This window comes from Syngnathus acus, chromosome 23, assembly GCF_901709675.1.
Source record: "Syngnathus acus chromosome 23, fSynAcu1.2, whole genome shotgun sequence".
Classification (NCBI taxonomy): Eukaryota; Metazoa; Chordata; class Actinopteri; order Syngnathiformes; family Syngnathidae; genus Syngnathus; species Syngnathus acus.
Window position 1 is genome coordinate 4,832,703 of NC_051107.1, and position 22,136 is coordinate 4,854,838.

The following is a 22,136-nucleotide window of genomic DNA, read 5'->3' on the forward strand; positions in this document are numbered from 1 at the left end:
TCAATGACACAACCACAGTTTATTACTGATGTCATCACAGACAATGTCCTATTTCGGTTGAAAACAGTCATGTAAATGTTGATCACTCTGGATTTTTTTTTTTCTTCACTAGTCAAATTTCAGACGGGGATCTGATATAGAACACATTAAAAAAAAAAAAATCGCAGAAGCTGCCAGAAAATGTATTCTCGCAAAACAAAGGGAAAAAAAAACGACTTTCTGCTATCTGCTGCTGGCTGGTTATAAAGATTTTAGACTCAGCGATTACTCCACCGATGCGCATTTTGATTGAATTTTCTCCCCCGCTAAGTTACTTTTAAATGTAGAACGGAAACATGTCGCGTAATTACATCAAACGTTTCAGGCAGGGGCGCTTGTGAAAATCCCCCTGAATATCTGCGTCGTTTTCATCACGCTACTGACGTCTGGCCCGAGAAACAAAACCCGTAAAGGACGTATGACTCTAGAATTGAACATTTAGGCAAAGTTCACCATTGTAATCCACTACAAGCAGTTACGGCATAAGAGAGCAAATCCTTTTGTCCTCCAATCGAAATCCACTTCTATGATTGGACGTCCGATACAGTTTGTGAGGGATTCCGTTTTTCCGAGGAGTCACGGCAGTCTATTTACAGAAAAGTCTTTTTGCATCAAGTCTCTTCTCCTTTGATTCACCTGTGGTGGGGAAAACATGACATATTAATCGAAATAAATGTAGAAAACGATTGAGCCGCTCCACACTGATTCGAATCGCAACACCGCTGAATCGAACCGAATCGTTACGTGTGAGAAAAATCGAACCAGTTCCGAATCGTATTACACTCGCATCGAATTGTCTTTTAGTGGAGACTGCAGAGATGTGTGTCGCGATAACTTACACGAGGAGCGTTGCAGATTTAAGATTCCACTTTTATTAAAAAAACATCCAAGAAGAAGTCATAAGACTTGCTGACAAAATATTGGCAAAGCGGTAAAAAAAAAAAAACAATTGACATTATTTAACTCTTGAGGCCATTTAATATTCTTCCAGTTGACTTTCTTTATGCGCACTAAAGGGAGACGAGAGCATCATCTGAGCAGAAGGTGAAACAAACAGCGGCCTGATTGGAATTCTCATTTCCCCCTTTGCGCTTCATCTTTAAATTCTTTGAGCCACCCAAAGAGGATCGGCGGCATCGGCAGGGGTGAACTCAATGACCCCTGTTTCGAAGGTGGGAATGTTTTCCGCGCTCGGGATAAAGATGCTGCTAAGTTGGACGCTCCCGACTTGAAGTTGCGCAGATTAAATTGCCTGTCAGGCCGTCTGAGTTGGCTGACTGGCAGCTCTTTCGCTCTCGCCAGGAAAGAACATTCCGGAGGGGAGGGGAGGGTGCAGAGCAACCTTTTGTGACGGCTCCCTCCATCGATTCAAACCTCCCATCAGAATGGCTCCAAGAAGCCATCATCCAATTTGTTAGGGAGGCCCAACTTTGCATTTTTTTTTAAATATAAATGTCAAAAGTATTTGTAGTTTTTATTCGATTATAAATGGGGCGGGGGGGGGAATGCTAAATTAATAAAAGTAAAACATTTCTCCGCCTCAATCTAGCTACTACGCATTAAATGTTGTTTTTGTCATTTAGATCCTTAACTGTGTCTGCCACGAATGCGAGGCTAATTTGGGAGTCATTTGCAGCTAACGAAGACTAAAGGCCTAGATGCTAATCATCAGCGTGCGCCGTGGTGTGCAAATGATTATTAAAACCACTTGCGTGAGTGTTTAAAAAAAAACACACACACACAACTATAAATACAGAAAGAAAACTCTTGTTAGCTTGTTGCGCTGTTTTAAGATGTCTGACACGTGCTAATTAAACGCATAAAAGATTCTTTCCCACCCTGTGTCTGAAGTGTGGCTGGCTTCAAGATTTAAGACAGCAGGTGTGCGGTGTGTGTTTGTGCCGTTGTGTTGCCTGCAACACCAACTGGGTTTATGATAATAAGGCACTTTTAAAGCTGCAGGCGGGATTATTAGGCCATAATATACCTGGAATGTCAGCGGGAACTGGAAAGCTGAGAAACTGCAAACTCGACTCTGTAAACACTTAACGGATGATGCGAGCGATTCAAATATACAGACGTGCAACCGCTTTTTGTGCCGCCAAGCCGTTGGCATTTTGATGGACAGGCGTAGAAGCAAATATAAGCGCAACTCATCATTATGGTAACTGTCGTAATGACACAGTTAAGCGCAGGTCGGAGACTTTGAAAATAAGACGGTGGTGCATGAGAATCAAAATGATTGATTTTTTTATCGTGTCGCTGCTGATAATTACATATTAGTTTGCATTATTTTTGTAATCTGATTTATGACGTATTTGACTGATGACAGATTTATGACTCAGTGTTTGCGCCGCACTGAAAATGTAAAATGTCACAAATGCTACAGCATGCTTTGCTACAGCAAAATATCTCACCTGGGGTCCCTGGTGAAGTATGTGGTTACCAAAGTTGGTCCCTATCGGCAGAAATCTTCCCCATCATTCCATGTTAATAAAAAGGAAAAAAAAAAAAGAAAAACATTAATTCAGACCTAATTATTATAATTCCAAACTTCTGCATTCTCCGCGACAAAACCCAGTATGTATCTATCCCGACATGTCACCGAATCAATAGCCCTAGGCTCCAGGCTGCCAGCTCCAGGCAGGTGTGGTGTGGACACTTTAAATAATTAAGTACATGAAGAGAGACAAAAGCGAAGTCTATGGCTCGTCATAACACGCTGAAGGATACGGGCGTCGTGTTACAACGTTAAAAGCAGGTAATTGGAGCGAGTCGTTGGCCAGTTGAGGTGATCAAAGTGTCTTCAAAGTGCTAAGGAGACATGGCAGCCCATTGATTGGAGGCCCCCGGAGGCTCCACTGCAAACATTAGCTCGTTTTCAACCCGCCGTGGCCCCCAAGAAACACAAGAGAAGATTGTTGACTTTGTCCGAGCACGCGTAAGGTCACATTCAACAAGTTAAACGGACGTGCCTTCCGGCCCGGAATCTCACCTTTGTGGTTTTGATTTTGTTCCCCGTTGCACAGCTCCAACCCTTCAAATCGGGAAGGACTTTGCATTCCTCGCCGTCAAGGCACGGGTGCATCTGACACCACCACTTCTGCTCCACTATGGAGGCTGGAAGACACGTTGACACTTCATTTTTAGGCTGACGGCTTTTCGGGTCAAAGGTGAGCTGGATCTTAAATCCGTTTTCCTCGACAAATGAAATGCAATTTTTGCAACTTTGCTAAATGAGACTCTCGGGTGGCAGCATCCGTACACTCGAGGAGTCCGATGAGATGTGCCGCTTCAACCTTCTTGAACGCGGAATCAAGCTGCCGCCCCAACGGCGGCGTGGCCTCTTACAGAAGCCATTATTGATATTACACATCCCCTTCATTTAGCATTAGCGGGGGATGATGGTTGCTATCATCTGCGCGTAACACCGCAGCCGCGATAGGGTAAACTGCACCGAAATGATACCGAAATCAATTTGTATCACACACACTTTATAGCTTATCGAGCACCACTGCGGTGGAAATTGTACGAAGGGTCAATGGCGGGCAGATGGCTGTTTAAAAAAAAAAAGAAAAAAAGGTTCCTTGTCAAATGATAACAACAAAGAGCCCATTGCGTGTGTTTCAGTTAACGCTTAATGATGTGAAGATGATGGCTGAAAACATCTGGAAGTGCGTTGTTTAGTCATTTATTTTCGTTGCGGCCGCGAGAGAAACCCGCCAATGGCTTTGACCTTGAACTCGTTCATTAACAAGACGATAACGAGCGCTGGCTTACGGAGTCGAAAATGTTTGTAAATTTGTTCGTTTGAAATCGGAGACGGCGGCCGACGCGCTTCGGATGCGTTCAATATATCAGTGAGCTAACGATGAATGTTTTAACAATTTAAGTTAGCGGCTATTTTCGAAGCCCTACTCGCAGACGGAGCCTCGTGCGATGATTTATCGGGAGGAGGCAGACTCACGCAGAGCGCAGTTAAAGGTAATTCCATCTCGAAGAAAAAAAAGGAATAATTAAAAGGTTAAGTGCTGGTCACTTTTGCTGAGAACACCCGCCAAGCGCTAAACTGTAGCCGGTGTCTCCCAGCTCTAATTTGCAGAAAATGTCAATACTAAAATGTCAAGGAATAGGTCAAACACAATTGGATCCGGAGTTTCGAAAGAAAGCTCGACCAAAGCCAAGTCGTTCGCCGCCTGTGCCGAGCTTGAGGTCGGACGCATTAGCATGTTAAGAGACGTTCGTCATTAAAGGAAACCATTAGAGCTGATATAGTACTTTAAGTTGTGCATTAAAGTTATTTTTTGCCACGCTTGGAACAATGTCAGTAGACTAAAGACAGAGTGATAAAAAAATAGTCTCAAAGAACTGTAAGAACACAAACACATAATAAGCAGCCATTTTAAACTCTGACACCCACGTCACTCACCAGACTAGCCCCGCCCCTTTATAAATCATCCACTCACTCGATTATAAAACAAACTTCGGGTAAATGGTGGCAAACGTACCATCTACGCAGGAGGGGGCGGCTCTGGTGGTGCCGGCCACTTGGCCCGGAAAACAGGAGCACTTGACGGTTTGCGAGCGCTCCTCGATTTTGTTCTTGTTGCAGCAGCGATGCAAGGCGACCACCTCGCAGGTGCCCGTGGGAACGTGTTGCGCTGCTGGAGAGAGACAGAGAGGTTGGAGGAGAGAAAAAAAAAAAAGGAACAATCAGTGTTTAATCCTACGCTGTGTAGTAAATTATTACTCTCCACTCATGGCCTTGGATTGAGTCCCGTAATAGCTTCTCTCTCGGGCCTTTACAACACCTCTTTCATCTGGCGCCGTGCTAATACTCACCAAAGGAGACAGGCCATTTTCTTTTAAGGACTCTCCCCTCGTACCAGGCCCGATTTTCTTGTAAGCGTCATTCAATAAAAAATGGCTACCATCTGTAATTCCCCGTAATAGTTGCGCATCCATCACGCCGCCGACAGTTCGTCAGGTCTTTAGCGGCAAAGTCGAGCGGCTAATCCGTGCCGTGGAAAGCCGCGATACGCAATAAAGTCAATTGATCTTAAATGAGGTCGGGGGAGAAATGAGCGGCGTGGTTGTTGCCAGGGAAACGCTCCTCATTGATTATGTGACTCTATGAATTTAGGAGTTCTCTAAGTAAGCGCAATTGACGTAACCAATCTTTTTTTCTTAATCCAGTCAGTAACTGTAGAACAGAAGCAATTCCGGCCCGAGCGCCGGTCCGATATGCTAACGGCAAAAGTGCAGCGCTGCAGAACTTGGAGCCAATTTCCAGATCACGCTCCATTGTCTGAATTATTTAGAAGCCTCAACGGCTCCTTCCTCTATTAACTGCTTGTGACATTTTCATGAGGCGTCTTTCTGAAGATACTTCCGCCATAATAAACTGAAGAATCCGATCGCTGTCCTAATTATCTCCGCTTCGGAACTTTAAAGTATCCGGTTACCCTGATATGTGTTTTTTTTTTTTTTTTGGAACCTTTTTATCCATCCAATTGATGATCTCATCTGAATGTGAGGTCTGCTGAAATTTTCATCACCGAGTGGGCACTTGTACATTTGCATTTCCAAACTCGTTTTTTTTTGCAAATACATTCAAACGCCAGAGCGGGCATCCGAGAAGAGCTCCCGTATCCAATCGGGAACTGCGCGGCAGACTCTCAGCGTGAAGCGCGTCCTTTTGAGAGATTCTGGCAACGCTTGTCGAGCAAACATTTAAGCCGCTCGACTTGCCGCGGGTGCGTTTGTCTTTCACGCCTCGGTGGGCAGAGCGCGAGTAAGCGTTTTGTAACTTTAGGAAGACCACCTGCAACAAGTTTGATGGCCCGGCTTGTCATGCCCGGTTTGACCGCTGACGAGGCAAAACTGCGGCGTGGCTTCGGAATGCATTTTAATGTTCACATCATGATGTATAAGGAAGTCACATGATTAGGTGCAAGGCTAAATTGTGTTTCGGCCACATTCCGCGCCGGGAATGCAAAGTATTCATTTTAACACGACGACTTAAGTTCCTCCTTTTCGTTCTGATTTAGAAGTCGAGACCAAACCGTTTCTTGGCTTCAAGTTCCGTCAAAGTGAAATTCAAATGCCGCTGCGTGAGTCACTGTGACTCATTCTTCACTCAGCTTTTTTTCCTTTTTTTGACGTGCCCTCACTCCACTTTTGATCGCATCCAAGAAGTACCTGCAGTGTGAACTTGATACCCACCGCGAACGTATTTGTTTTTTCACAAGGAAGGCGTCTCGCTGATTCCCTTGAACCGAGATTGCTTTCATTGAGTTGTTTTCTTTTTTTTTTTTTTTTTGCCACGTTGTGCTGAAAATACTGGGCGTACGTGCCGTTTGGTCTCGGGAGAGGGCGAGGAAACTGCAAATGATGCCAACTTTGCATTGTTCACAGGAACTGATGGGAACGATAATGGAATCGTAAACACTGTTTTGTGCCATTTACGACGCTCATGCAGAGGAATTGTCTGTGCCGCGCGTGCTATGAATAATTCACAGATGCATGCTCATATTGAACAAATATTGGTAAGTGTTGCTCGAGGTGATAAAATTGATATAAATGTTAAAGACGAGAATGCAAGACGATGCATAATTAATATCCCGCCGTTTTATTTGTATCGTATGGCAAATTGGTGGTTTTAAAATTACTGCAGTGCTTTAAATGTATATTTATCATTTACATTTTAATAGCTTTGCTCAAAAATTAAAAAAAATAACTTACTAGCTGACTTCATTTTTGTAAACAAACTGGAATTCCTGTACTTCAGTCGTCAATGTGAGTACTTCAACTCAATCCTGATTAAAGGATAGATTTGATTTTTCTGGGGTAGTCGAGTATAATGTGATCAAAGTCGCGTTAGTCATAAACACACAAAAGCAAAAAATAAAAATCCCATCATTCACACACACACACACGTGTTCCCCAACATTTCAGTTAGGTCTCCATTGAATCGATTTGACCTATTTTTCAGCAAAGAGGGAAATCTTCCTTCCATTCTTTCTTCTCGGGGAACAAATTAATTTGCCTTGTTTTGGATTTGTGCTGGGCTGGTTTCATGCTCTGAATTACAACTGGTTTACAGACACAGACACAAGGCACAAGGGAAATTAGCGGGCCGCGATGGTTATCAGAGAGAAATAGCATGCGAGATTACTCGCATCCACTTCCCGCTCAAATGATGAGCGCCGCGAGTGCGAGTCCCCGCCAGTCAAAGGCGAGCACATCAAAGAGGCACGCCGCCGCCTAATTGGTCGACAAAGGCGAGAGAGGTGCGTATCTACCACGCTCGCAAATGGACATCCCGTCCGCAAGGAGCGACGCCCGCACGCCACCAATTACACGCGGCCGCCCGGTGATCAAACGTGTGGCTCGGCCTCCACTTGCAGTCCTACCAACTTGCCGTAATTGATCTCGCCGGGTTTACAAAGCTTGACAACACTCTTAAATTAACGAGGGAGGGATTGAGTGGAGTCGGACTCAATACAATTAGCTCAGATTACCAAAAGAGGGTTTTTTTTTGTGTGTGGCGTAAAGCACCGTTGGCGTGTTTAAAACTTCTTCGCGTCCGGTCGCCCGGTAAACAGATGGATGACAACTCAACAAGCTCCCAGAAGAGCGTTTTTGTTGTCACCTTGTCTTAACTTATAGTTTGACCAGGAGCTAAACTGTGAAGCTAACGTAGCTTAGCGGTCTTTGGCGGTTTCATCACACTGAGGCAAACTGTGAAGCTAACGTCGCTTAGCTGTGTTTTGATTTGAGCTTTCTCCGATATCGTTAGATGTTGAGTCTCGTGAATAGTCCTAAAACTTCCCACCTCTTGTCTATAGATGATACTGGATATGATTGACATATCAATGTAAACACCCCCATCATCCGAAGAGTAAAAGCAACACGGAAGCCTGAGGCCGTTGCTCCCTGCTAATCTTTAAGCATGCGCCGCGGAATATAAAGCTTTCTTCATGGCTCCATTTGCACACGCTTACGTTCCTTCTTTTAGATGAGTCGCCGTTCCGCGGCCGTGTCTAATCCCAATACGTCTGAGGCTGAATGAAAATCCTCCAAAGTGCCCTTTGACTTTTAGAATAATTAAGGGCAAAGTCACCCTGCTCAATTGGATTTGGCGACCAAAACAAAATTTAAGATTGTGCTAATGTTATGCTTGTATATTTATTAAAACGCCGGCATGGCTTTTTTATTGAACCGACTGGTTTCCACGGCGATGTGTTGAGGAGGACGACGGCAAATGTACTCACCCGTCGCGCCCTCCGACATGTCCCAGAGGCTGATAGCGAGCACCATGACCAGTAAGAGCCCTTTGCTTCCAACCTGCGCGTGTCGCTCACTCATCCTGGCAAATGGAAACAGTGCGTTGTGAAATTGAAAAAAAAAAAATAGCCATCGTTTGAGATTTCAAGTGTTGATTCACCCGTCAAAACGTAACATCGAATATAACGTCAAAGAACAACCAGAAAATCGTCACAAGGGTAATAATCGTAATAAAAATAAGATATATATTTTGATCACAGATCATTCATTAAAGGTTGTGAGTATTGATGTCAAATGCTAATTTTTAATAGCCGATTAATCGGCTTTATCATTCTGTGCTAGCTTTAAGCTAGCGATTTAGATGAAAACAAATTCTTCCTACAAAGTGTGAATATTTTTGTTGTATGTTCAGTTTGACAATTAGCTGGCGTGTCAATAACATCCGCTCGTCAAATTCTTAATTAATCAAATCCATTGCTCAGCCCGATTGGAGTTCAACGACTGAATCCTGGTGACCAAACGAAAACGCACAGAAGGCTAAAGGCTTCAATAACGACTCGCCACAATTATCTTTGCCCTCTAACGTAAGTGTGAAGTACGACTCGGACCGCCGCGCCTAAACCATCTGGCACGCCGTGCGTAATCTTTGACAGACAGCGATCAAGTTTCAAACGCAAAAACCCAAAAAAAAAAGGGATGCAGCGCAGTAATTACTGGAAGAGGCTCGGTATCGAATGGTGCGAGCGTGCAAAGTTACAAGCTGCGTTGATGCCTTACTTACCAACGCCCGCCTCTTATCTGGCCGCGCTCATTGACATATAGATTGTCTGAACCTCGGAGGGATTCTCGTGTTATTTGCATAGCTAATTATTTCGGAGTGCTACGTGAGCTGATTTTTCTTTTGATACATTTCACCGGACGCCAGATCGAACGCCGTGTCAAAGATCGCACCATAATAATAGCGATAGCTTCCTATTGGTCGAAGCAGGTCGGCCGTCGACGTTCACCTTCACACGTCCAGATTTATAGCCGGTGTTTTGCAGCTCGGTCAATGAGAGTCTCGGTGAAAAAAGGGTCATCGGTGACAAAGTACAGGCCTGCGCCCAGCGCCATCATTTGATGGCGGCCCATCTCCGGCCGGGCTGCGATTCTACAAACGGCTCGCCATTGTCCCTGAATGTGTCATTGGTGTCGCTGCAGCTTCGGTAGAACTCCTGGCGCTTTGGAGCTCGACCTTGCAATACCGCCTTTGTTAGGATAGCCCAAAAAGACAACAGCAAACAGGAAATGACCCGATCCTTGGATATACAGTCGAGCAGAAGCCGCAGCTTTGAAATTCATTTGACTTTTGATGACCCGCCGATCTCCTTGAGCTAAATCGGTGAGCTAACGTAACATGGTAAACACGGAATGAATAGGAGCCGCTGCAGTGCACAACAACACCGTTCCCGTGTCGAATATTCCATCAGCGCCGTTGCGCATGTGATGATGATTGACAAAAAATACAATGGCAACCAAATGAGAAAATTACTTGCGCACACGTTGAATAGAAAGAGTAATTAACATAAGTGTTTTATTCCTTTTGCTGCCAGTAGAAGCAACCCCCCCCCCCGCTCTACATTGTCAACTGTGCTTGTCGGGAACTTTCAAATGCAAATCATCACCTCCATAGAGAATAATAGGTTGTTTTCATTGCTTCTGCCTCTGTAACATTTTCGTGCTCAGATTCATGTGGCGATTGGACTTTTATCCTTTAGTCACAGATTAGCTGCATTGTAGATGTCGGATTTCCTTTCAACGTGTCAACCATGTGATATGATTCACGCCGGATGAAGCTAAAACATCCCCGGTGTCTTTGCGATCGCCTTCTTTCATTCCCGTCCGGCAGCAGAATGAGGCTTTGCGCACGCGTCGACATTGGTGGAACAAACGTCACATTGTTCACGTTCTTAAATCAAAAAGAGAAGGCAATGGTTACTGTCTACTGAAACATTAATGAGACTGTGCCTTTAAGAGCAAAGTGAGTTGAAGCTATTTGGTTGTGGACCAACACACCGAATTGGGAGCCTTGACCTCTTTCCTTCTTTGTTGTCCCATTTGTGTCACCCGTTTTTCCTCGCGCTGATGTTTTTCATTAGCCAGAAACGGACGCGTTCGACCTTGGCCTAATAATAGAAGGTGTTTGTCAAGGATGAGGAAATTGGGGAATTCATTCCTTTGCCTGCGTTTGGTAGTCTGGAAAGACATTTCGAGCAAAAATAAAAGTCGTTTTTATGATTAGATTATTCTGAGGGAGTATTTCTGGGGATGTATTTGAATATATCCGGTAGTGTTTAGGTTCTATTGTAGATAATCACTATGCGTCCATATTTGATTCTGGACTGTCATCTTTGATAAGCTCAACACATGAACCCAAGTGTGGCGGCCATTTCTTTCCAGTGATATTTTCCTCCCGAGCGCGACACGCTTTCTGGAAATATCTTGCTTGCAAATCAGCTTTACTCGTAAACCCTCATGCGCTTTAGACTCAAGTCAGTAAACATTTAAAAAAGTGTAAGATTCAATTTTCGCTTCCCCTCTCAATAGGGGGGATCAAAACGGCGGGAATGCGCAAAGGCGAGTCGGTAATCCGCAGTATCCCCGAGATTGCGTGGCGGGTGCAGAAGGCGAAAAAAAGCTGGACTTTCCCTTCTCGCTTTCCGCAGCCGGATTCGACACAGGGATTTACTTCCTCCCCTTCCTTCCCTTCCGTCTTCTATCTCACTCTTTACTCGGAGCGTGACTGAGACTGTCACCTCGGACGGCTGCGGGGAGACGATTGCTCCATCTGAGAACAAACATGGCTCATTTGCCAAAACACAGATGTTCCCAGCTGACAGTCAAGGACGGAAGCGCTCCAGACAACGGCCCGGCGCTTTGTCGCCCGCCTCCGCCGAGCCCCGAAGCCGCCACGTACGTGTCGACTCGCTGCGACGGCGAGACGAGACAGCTGTCACGGCGCTTTCTCAAGCGTGACCTCCAGTCTAGAAAAGGAGCGATGCTTTAACGCATCGCTCTGATGGCTTGCTAATCAAATCATTACACACCAGCCTGCAGGGTCGCTCGGCAAACGCGACGAGAGGGACGCGGCCCGCTCAAAAGAGCCTCGCTCAACTCCTCGGGCCTTCGCTTGTGATCCGCTGCTCGTATCTGATTATCTCCGGATGACTATTCGTATCAGTGCCCAGACGTCACATCGCAAATCAATGCACGGACGGTCTGCAAGGACGAGCTTTCTTACCCCCGATTAGATGTTATCTTTTCCTATAATAATGTGAGATCAGAATATTTTTGAGCAAGCCTCAATACATCCCATTCCCATAGACCAGCAAAAAAGACCGCAATGTGCATGCCAGGCCAGTAGGTAACAGGATTACATTCTATACAAGTCCTTGAGTACTTTAACTAGCTCAATTTAAAATAAAAAAAAATAAAAAATCAGATTGTTTAGGTGTCATCATCTTTACGGCAAAATGTCAAATGCTTGATGCAAGCAAATTTTTGCCGCGGGGCAACGCTGCCCGCCATCCATCCACCCGGCGCACCGCCCGTGTCGCATATGAAAGGAAAATTAATTGCCATCCCATTTGGTCCGAAGAAGCTGTCAACTGACACCGGCGCCGCGTGCCCTTTTCCGAGAGTTTAACCACCAAGGCGACCTTCCCTAACAAAACAGCGAGACGCTACCCGAGAGCTCGCCTTCGTCAAACGGTCTCCACCTTCGTGTTCAATTTAATCCTAAAAATCTTTAGCGAACTCTCTCGGTCCTATCGAATGAACGGCAGGCCGCTATTGGCAGAAAGATAAAAAAAAAAAATAACAAATTTGACAATAAAACTATAAAAAGAGGACTTTGGCACCTTGGAGGACACAGAGACTTTCTCATCTACGTTCTGTTCCGGTGACAAAATAATGATTTCAGATGTGTGCACTTTGACTGCGTGTGATCGGAATCCCCCGAATTCCCACATCAGATTACCGCAGCCAATAACTGTGGGGGGTGGGAGGGGGTGGGGTCCATGGGGGGGTGGGGGGGCAGTGTGCCGGCTGTCGCTTGCGTTGATGAGAAGCAAAAGGTGAAGCGTGAGGTGTTGGGGCACGAGGGAAATCTATTTTAAGGCGTGCGGTGAACCCCCCCCCCCCCCCCTCACTCGTTCCACGGCGACAACAGGAGGGACGTTGACAGGCAATTATGACGATCTGTAATTAGCTCCTAAGCTATGCTATCTCTGTTAGCCAATTATCATCACCAAATGCCAAGTTTGATGCCTCCCGCCCGGTCCGTTTGACAAGGACGTGCAGTCTACGCCGCACTTTGCGTAGTTTGCATACAGAAGCCGAAACTCAAGATGGCCCGAGATAAGCGTAAATGCTTTTGAGTCACCAACGTAAAATCTTTATACACCATGACATCCTGTCTGGATATTTTCAGCTGGCAGTAAAAACCCACAGTGATTTAAGATATGAGCCGAAGGAACCGTCGGGCCTCCCCAAAACGCAAACAAACAAAAAAACAAGCCGTGGGGCCAATTTATCATTGTGAGGCAAAGTCGGGTTATCCGTGGAATGATTTGAAGATCTCAGTTAATGTGCGTGCTCAGTGCTTGCTTGAAATTTTGCGCCCAGAACATTTTCCAACAGTGAGTCGGAGTCGCAGAGGTAATTAAAGGAGTCGCTAAGGAGCTCCGAATGGAAGTCGAAATGTCAACGTGTGCGCGGCGCCTCGTCAAGGAAAAACTGCTCAATGGAAAAGTTCACTGCGGGTTGCTTGAAATGTCACTCGTGTGATAGATAAAGACGTATTGCTCGTTGGTCTTTCAACTTTCTTGGAGATGATTGGCCCATGTAGGAATGGGAATTGATTGCGAATCATGTCGAAGCCAAGACGTGCGCTGCAGATAACGAATGACAGCTACAACTACATTTTGGCTTGACTTTCATTCATTCATTGGATTATCCGTTGTTGTTTTTTAGCCAAGTAACTGCTTCAACATCTCGAGATATGAAATAAGCTTGGCCCAACCCAGGGGCCCGGCCAAATAATTGACTTTTGGGAAGTTTCGGATTTTTCCCGATGTCGAGAACATGTAGTGAATCTTTATCAGCATTTTTTGGGCTTTGTTAAAACAAAAAATGTTTTATTTTACAATCCCCCTTAGATATACTTGGCCCTGCCGTACCCCCCCCCAAGGAAAAAAAATCCTAGCTCCGCCAGTGCACAGTTGTTCGAAACTGATCTGCAGCCTCTGTGCGAATGTTGTATTCATATCCTTGAGCGTCTGCGTTGTACAACACAAACAACCGACACGACTGACAAGCTCTGCCGACGCGACGAGCAAATCACCCGCACCCGGTGCCCTATTCTGTCAATCACGCTACCCGACGCCAGTTTCCCCCCCGCCGGTGCCAAAGTGGCCGGAGCAAGAGGCTGACAAAGTGAGGGGATCAATTTAATTACATTCTGTTTTGTTTGATTAAATATTCAATTGCATCCCTCTCCTCTGTTTTACATGACTGAGCAACAAGGCTCGAGTTATTTCAGCGCCGGCCCCCACGAGGGGTATAATCCCGGCTAAGTGACAGGCTAATTTGCGATATTAGATTGCTTTCATTGAGGTCGTTCGGGCCCGCTTCGGACATTAGCGCTATGAAAAGGCCGCTCTGCCTCAGCGGTCACATTCGCACTGCGCGTGACTTGAAGTGGGAAGGGGAGGGGCCAGGGTCTCGGCGAAGCTCCTCGGAGGCCATATTTCCACGGTCCCGTTCAATCTTCCTCGCGGGGAAAACAGAATTGAGCTGAAGGTACGGAAGAGGGACTGCCGCCCGGTCAGTCATAAGATAAAAAACATTCAGATGACTAGCAAGAAAAGAAAACCGGACCCAGTAAAGACGAGTGTGTCTGAGCCATTTTTTCTTCCTTCTTTTAACCGCGTGAGCGCTATCCAAAGTCAACCAACTCGCTGATGACCATTCAGGGTGTCAGAGGCCAGAACAAGTCATTAAAGCCACTAGCAAAATGCAGGATTAGTTGGAATTAATCCCCAACTTTTCCCATTTTCTCGGCCAACTTGCTGAAATGGAAGGACACGCAAATCTAGCCGAGCGTATCGCGACTAATGGGCTGGCGGCGCTGCCCACAAATGAGACGGGGCTAATGGATCCGCAGGCCTGGCTAAGATGGCTCAACCAGATTGCGTGCGGATTGAAGTGATTAACTGCACGCCGGCTGGCCCCGGTCCCTGCTTTTGTCCAGGAAACGTAATGGCCGACAATAAATGCCAAAATATGCTTCCTCCATCGCAGACGATCCGGGGCCCAGATTAACGGCGTATAAATGCCAATTAAATGCATAATAACGCTGGAAAAGACGCACGGCTCGGGTGTCGGGATGTTTTTATAACTCGTCCCAATCCCGTTGGATGCGATTTAACCGCAAACGTCCGAAGCGATTCCAAACCAAGCCGCGTTTAACTTTATTGGCCCGTATTAACGGATCACCTTATGATTCGTTTGTGCCTTTATGCAAGATGCAGATTTAATAGCGCCTCGTGTAATATCGTGACGTTACCCGCTCTGAGAATTGATTGCCCGGCTCCCGTGTTATTGCTTTTCCGAGCCACGGAGAGACACTTTATTAGCTTTTACGTGGCTTATTACATCGCAGATCAAGTCGGCCACATATGCGGATATATTCAGGAGCGCCATCGATTCGAATATGAATGTAGACAATTCATGGATGTATATTTCACCAACGTTAACTCCCGACTCAATTTCCCCTACATTTTATATTTATTTAATTTATTTTTTATTTAAATTTTAAATTTTCTTCTATTTCCCCGATTTTCTGAGTGTTCGCTATTTTTGGTGCCATCATTTGTGTACATATCGCGAGATAGACAGCATTTAAGTGACCCCGACGTGATACAATACAAAATAAGTACTCAACCCAATGACCTCTCAAACATGGCCACCAAGCCTTTCAGTGTTAATTGGTGCTGCGGCTTTTGTTCTCGAGAACATAAAATGGAAGTGTGGCGTCGTGTTGGGCTTTTTTATGCCGGAGTAATAGTCGGACCTCAAATGGGGTGGCAACGGTGATGAAGAATGTCTCCCGGTATAACGCGCCGCAGTCGAGCAGGCTCTGTAATAAGCGCGGAAAGGGGAGTTAGCGGCCCCTCGGGCGCCGTGGAATGAAAAAAAAACAAAAACAACGTGTTTTGTCTTTCTGGACTTCAAATATAGATAGAGGCAAGCAGACAAGTCATTGTAGTCGTGCGGCGGTGAGCTTGGGGTGGGCCGCAACCGCACGCGCAACCATTTCGACAGGTGCCGGCGGATAATTGGGTGGCGTGCCGACTCGGACCGCCCCGCTCCAGTCTCCCGGAGCTCATTACTATCACTCTTAAAAAGCGCCACGGTAAACATGACTCCTCGCATTTGCTAAAACTACAACCCCCCCCCCCCCCTGCCTGTCCCTTCAAACGTTGACATTAAAGGTCCCGCATCCCCTCTCGGGTTCGAGCGGGCTGTTAAATCATTGTCGTAAAGATGAGGTTAGGCAAAGAGGCCTGGTAGGTGGCGCCAGCGACAGCGCTCCCGTTTCCAAAAACGCCAGCCAGACTCCGTTTCCCGCTGACCCTCAGACTTTGCTCAGTCGGCTTTACAGTCAAAACGGATAGAAGTGTGTTTAAGGCTGTGTGCGTACGCTTTTGCTGCCTCATTGCACAAAGTAGATAACAGGATCAGCTTCCATAAGCCAACAATACATCAACAAGTGCCAAATGTCCGTCCTTGAAAAAATGCCGGGCCGGCCTTAAAAGTTACCGTGAGCGGATTTGTGGTCTTTCTCCACGTATTTCCACAAAGCTCATTTTGATGACCGCAACCAGTGCCGCTTGTCATTATAACATAAATACATATGCCACCAGAATACTTATGTATAATAAATCCGATATTGTATCGTAATTGCAATATTGCGGGGGGGGGTGGGTGTTAATTTTTATGGCATACCACCAAAGTAAAATCGTAAAATTGAAATTAATTGACTTTTTTGTTTCCATTTTATATGGCTCATTCTGGCCTTGGCCACCAGGGGGCAGTAAAATACATCCATCATCTGAACAGTCACAGCTGCTCGGTAATATTCATAATTCATTGCAGAGGATAAAGAATACATGCCTGAGAGTATTGTTTGATTATCTGATTTTTTATCAAATACGGTGATTGAATATTTTGCGGTTCTCGTCTGTGATCCTCTCCCCTTCTTCAGACGGGCAGAATTTTTTTTTTTCATGCCAGCTAATCCTACTACCTTCCTCCAACCACTTTTAAATGTCAGCCTAAAGTTCATTTCGCGCTTAACTTTCTGGCCAATTTTCCAGCCTGAACTTGACAACTCAAGAAAAGTGGAACTCTCAGGTCTATTAGGCAAAAAGTTTGAACGACACTTCATTCCGCCCTCCTTCAAAAACCTCCAAGTCGGAACCGTTCAATTAGCGCAATGTTATATATGCAAACTGTTTCGGCCGCTTGCCCGCATGTGATTGCGATGCCTTATTACTGCTCAATGTGCACTTTGAGGAGACTTGTGCTGTTGTAGCCTTTCACGGTTATCTCACTGAAAAGAATGTTTGGACATAAATGCGGCCAGTGTTCTCTAATAAGGCCCAATAAATGTGCCCTTTTCTTTTCACACGTCGCCAAGCAGTCCTGCGTAAAGATAGAAATGGCGAATAGTCTGACTATATTAAAAAGTCAGCCAAGCGTGGCGCACATTCAGCAACGTCGACATCAACACCGGCACGGATGACTGAGATGGAGGATCGTCTGGCCGACGTGAGCGTGGATTTTTTTGTGTGCGTGTAATTAGCCGCCCGCACCTCGAGCCTCGGCGGCGTAATTGGTTCCTCGGCCTTCCCCGCGTTCAAGTCGGCTATCGGAGAACGTGACTCGCCGAGCGCCCTTGACAGAGAGTGAAAATGAAATATTCGGCTCGCCACCGCGATCAAACAAGTCCTCGGCTCAAGTGCTAGGAAAAGGTAGCACAGCGAGCGCCGACTGTCTCATCAGTCAGCTAATGGTCACAGGACTCAGCGACAGGAATCCAAAAATTGATTCTTGAGCCTAGAGTGAATATAAAAAAATAAAAATAAAGTCTACACACCATCACTTTAAAGTTGCTCCATGATGATTGTGGAATTGAAATTTGATTTGTTTAACTTTCCAGAAGGGGAAGATAAAACGTAAACATGTTTGCGCAAGTGTGCACACCCAGTTATATTTATTTTTACTTCCGCTATTGATAAGATTGCTTTTTACTCATTTTTTTTAGATACCACAAAAACCTTGAACTGTTTTTTTTTTTTTTTAATACCCACTGTACTGAAGTCGTTATCATATATTAGCTAAACAGTCAGTTGAAAGCCACTAATATGACAGCCATCAAGGTCAACATTTTTTATTTATTTGTTTTATGAATACTCGTGTCCGTTGCCAATATAAGAATATGAATGAGCCGTCCCCTTGGGGCATTCCCAAAGCCAACGCTCTGGCCAGCGCAAAACCAAACACAAAACGTCCGCAGGCCAAAAGCAAATGTGTTCACCCCCCCCCCCCCCCCCTCCATCTCCATCTCCCCTTCATAACTCCGGCTGTCGGCTGGCAGAATGTAAATGAGCCTCTCAGCGCCGAGCCTATGATGGTGTCAGCGCTCTTCTTAGTCTCTGGTCTCATTAGAAGCCGAGTGGAGCTGACATTTACTCAGCCACTGTGCTCACCAGCTCTTCATGCGGGGCGCGCGGGTCAAAACAATACACAGTGAGATACTCCAGCCGTCCCCGAAAACCTTTTGCGAGGAGTCGCCGGCGATATCGCGCGTTGACTTCAAATCATGTTAAAATGCCAGCGTGCAACACCGAGTTGGATCCGGACCGCATTGTGTGGCTTTTACACACGCCTAAAGAAGTGTGAATCGGTTTTGTTTTTCTCATCAAGATGGATTCGTCACGGGGGGGGGAAATAATCCCGCACGTGATCGCGCAAGCTTTGCGACGACACAATGACTCATCTTTTGCCATCCGGGGGGTGACAAAATGTTGTGTGTCCTTGCCGTATTATTCCTGCCTGGGTGTCAGCGCGGCGCATCCCCCGTGGCGGGATTAATTAGAATCGGGGATTAATAGCGAGCCCATTTTTCTCGATGCCGATCGTCGGGGTCATTTTCCGATGCGTCCGTTGCCGTTTCTCCACTTTTCACTCGTCACCTTGTGAAGACATCATTAAAAGTCGCTGGATTTAGGAAGGGGGCGGGCAACGGCCGTCTCCCGTGCCCCCGTGCCTTGACGGTAAACTAGATCTCGGGTTCTAAATTAATAGGATGGCTATGGCTATTTCCTGACTCCCGCTACTCTGGGGACCCCGCAGCTCTGTTTTTTTTTGCGGTCCTCTCATCCTGTTACTAATGCCCGACTCGGTGTAACCCTTATCTCGGTGCTCACAACATGGCCTGATAGGGCTCTGTGGGTAAGCAATTAAAATGGCTTATTTTCCAGATAAGTGGGGGAGAGCGGTCAGACTGGAAGCCACAGGCGGCCGCTATCAAGTCTTTAGGTTACCGACCCCCCCCCCCCCCCCCATGCCCTCGTGGCCGAGTGGACCCGGTGAGCCGCGTAGCTCAGCGTTATCACGTGGTGGATTGAATGTACACAAGCTGTATGTTTTCCACATCCCAAACAGTCATAATCAATATTTAAACAGCGTCATACAAAAAAGATTGTCAAGCCCCCCCGGCTCTCAAAGGAGAGAAGAATAAACCAAATATTCATCAGTCGCTTCTAATGAGCGAGGGAATCTTTGTAGGGGGTGCTCGCATCTGTGCATCAAAGCGTCTTTCCAGCTGGGTAGAGACAGACAGGTGTAACGCAGCTCCATCATATTCCATTCAGGCATTGCAAAGACTCAAAAGCGTAGTTTGTGTGCCCCCCCCTCCCTTCCTCCATTTTGTTGGCTGCGGGTTTTTTTTGGGCAGTGCCGTGACCCTTCCAGTCCAAAAACAATCTGGGACTCAATTTCCTGTTCACCCGCTTCCAGCATTTCTGAACTATTGTTCAAAAATGGTTTCACTTGGCACATCCAAGGTCAAGCTGCCCCCCCCCACGTCATGTGGCCAGAGTTTACGTAGTCAGACTTTGTGCTTGATTTCTGCCAAGCTGAAGTTTATTGAGCTGCTGGTGAATTAGGTGTTAGTTGGAATGAAACAGAGGGAGACGGAAGGGCGCTCCAGATCAAACGGAATGTGAACGCGGGTGGATTGGCGCTTCCCACTTAGATCAAACGCATGCATAGTGGGCGCCAATCAGACCCTGAAATTCTACTCTTACTCTTGAAGCAGTGGCGGAGCTAGGGTAGTTTGGGGGGGGACAATGCCGCTGCACCTCAAATAACTAACTTCAAACAAGAGTGGCAATAAACAGCTTGAAGACTTTTTTTTTTTTTTCTTTCCAGAATTGCTCATTATCTCCCAAACCGGCTGCTTGTTGTGAAGTGAGTTTAATAAACAAAACTGGTCAGTCATCTCCTTGAGCGGCCACTGTGTCTAATCAACCAACTTTGCGTGTTTACGCTTGTTTTACAGCCGGCGTTTACACTCACAGCACATTTGATCTTATCTGATGTGTTGGCTTGTTTATTACGCCAATTGCCCGCCAAGGGACCCGCGATGGAAATTAGCACTTTCGACTGGTCTTGATTTAGAGACACTGTTGCAAAGCGAGCGGAAAATAGGAAAAATGATTTGAGTTGACTCCGAAAGTGCCGCCGGTTGCCGGTGGTTTTGCTCATTTCTTCAGATTTTCCACACCAGGGTAAGCAGAGATGAGTTCAAAGAAGAGTAAATATCCAGTAGGCAGCACTTTGGAGGTCAGAATGGACCAAATCTAAAAATCTTTGCTTGGCACAGCTGTTTGCAGCTTTGCCGTTGTCACCTGTATCGATGGCGAAGGAAGCATGACGAGCAGTTGGCGAGGTAGCAAGACAAAAAAAAAAAAAAGGTGACATTGGCTGGTGTCGTCCAGCTGGATGAGAACCAGCGTGCCCCGAGGCGCTGAGCCCGCGGCGTTCAAGCCCTCATCATTCACAGTGAAGGAGCCGTTGCTAATACCACGCTTCCGGCTAATTGGAGCCCGCCAGGACCGCCAGTTGTGCTCTGAGAATAGTACATAAAATGGGCCAAAATATTGGGACACCTGGCCACAAATTTCCAATTAAGACTTGCCCTACACGTTCAGGATGGATCTCGTGGGGTTCTGTGGATGGGAAGCTTTCCCAGTCTTCACTGAGCCAGAACGCATGAAAAAGTCTCTCAAACCGTGCAACAAACAAAATATACCAATGATGTTGAGTCTATTTAAAACAGATCTATATACCTTTTATGCTAACGCTAGCGTCCATGTTTTTTTTTACCCATTGCAATATTATAGTCAAATTGTCTCAAATTCAGTTGACTTCTTCTCTTGTCTAACGGCAACAAGTGAAATGAAGCGAGCGGGTACACTTTAACGTTCCGTGTGCTTTCCTAATAGCCAAGAGAACAGTTGTGAAAGCTTGGCTGGCATTCAAGCACCTTCTCACTAATAGTTGCCAGGATACATATTGTCCCACCCGCTCTCTCTCTCCATTTCATTTGCTCACGCTTGTTATTTATCATGGCTATTATATGTGTGGCAGCAAGTATAGCAGCTGCGGCAGTCTGGTGCGCCTCCGCCGCCACATTTCCTCATCAGCGGACTCATATTTGCTACAGGCGAGCGACCACTGGGCTGGAGGTGAAATCGGTAAATCACAATTAAAATGAATGGAGCGCCGAGCGGCTTTTACAGCCCCCGTTGCTTTGACACGCCTACACGTAGCCAGAGGAAATATTATTCAAATGAATCGACTTTTTTGTCCCAGGGTGGAGCCAGGCAGGTTAACTTGTGGCGCTCTACAGGAGAACTGCTTGCATTTGCATAAGCGTTTTACATAGGCAGTAAGCAAGTCAAAAGTGTGAGCCTGTCACTTGCAATGCAAATCAAACTACATTTGCCAGCCAGCTTTGCCATCAATAAATAATCCGCCGTTGGCTTCCTCTGCTCGGAGAGCGAGAAAGAAAAGTCAATTCCCCGCAACTAATAAATTGCAGGTGCGAGTGAATAATTTAGTGTTTCTCGCTGTGGCTTGACCAGCTAAACGCTCATTTTGCCGGTAATTGTTTCAGTATTGATTCAATGTAGGTGGCGAGTGCAATGCAAAGTGTGGCTCTTACCTGCAAGTGTCCCACTCCCTTGCCACGCATTAACACGCCTTTAGACCATCAGGTGGGCTGCTAACATCCCGGGTTGCAAATCTGCGGACGTGCGTAAAAAGCTTGGAACGGCTTCTTCTCGGTTCTGATTGTCGGTCCTTCAGCGCATCACTGATGGCATCTCATCCAGCGCTGCGAGGATGGAATTCTCCTCAGGTGTCTTGTGAAAATATCCAACCGCTTTGAGATCAGGTGGGGGGGGAGAAATCCTTTTGGAACGCTTCCCGTCTTTCCGAGTGAATTTGGATGCATGTGTGGTCTCCTCGGTGCGTCACGGAGGAATCCGCTTGTTGGTTGCGCCGCGGCTCGGCTCAGTCTGACACTTCCAGTGTGCGCGCGCTAACTTTTATGAGCAGTCTGGAGCGCGCGTAATCGGATTGCAGTGCGTCGTCATACAGAGCCCCCCCCCAAACCCAACGGCCACCACATT

At 46.3% G+C, this 22,136-nt stretch overlaps 1 protein-coding gene across 1 annotated transcript; it reads right to left on the minus strand.

Moving 5' to 3' along the window:
* On the minus strand, positions 1 to 22,069 carry LOC119117287 (chemokine-like protein TAFA-2). Its single transcript, XM_037243500.1, has 6 exons — positions 21,668 to 22,069; positions 8,316 to 8,410; positions 4,548 to 4,703; positions 3,035 to 3,159; positions 2,457 to 2,511; positions 1 to 675 (listed from the first exon to the last, which is right to left on the minus strand). Exons 2-5 carry the CDS (start codon positions 8,407 to 8,409, stop codon positions 2,482 to 2,484), a joined length of 405 nt encoding a protein of 134 aa, XP_037099395.1. The 5' UTR covers position 8,410; positions 21,668 to 22,069; the 3' UTR covers positions 1 to 675; positions 2,457 to 2,481.
* Between the last annotated feature and the right edge of the window lie 67 nt (positions 22,070 to 22,136).

Excerpts from the sequence above, each read along its gene's own strand:
- LOC119117287 (XM_037243500.1), bottom strand. The coding sequence starts at position 8,409 with ATGAGTGAGCGACACGCGCAGGTTGGAAGCAAAGGGCTCTTACTGGTC. Across the intron at positions 4,704-8,315 it reads CATGTCGGAGGGCGCGACGG|CAGCGCAACACGTTCCCACG; the intron begins GTGAGTACATTT and ends GTCTCTCTCCAG. Across the intron at positions 3,160-4,547 it reads CGCCCCCTCCTGCGTAGATG|CCTCCATAGTGGAGCAGAAG; the intron begins GTACGTTTGCCA and ends CGTGTCTTCCAG.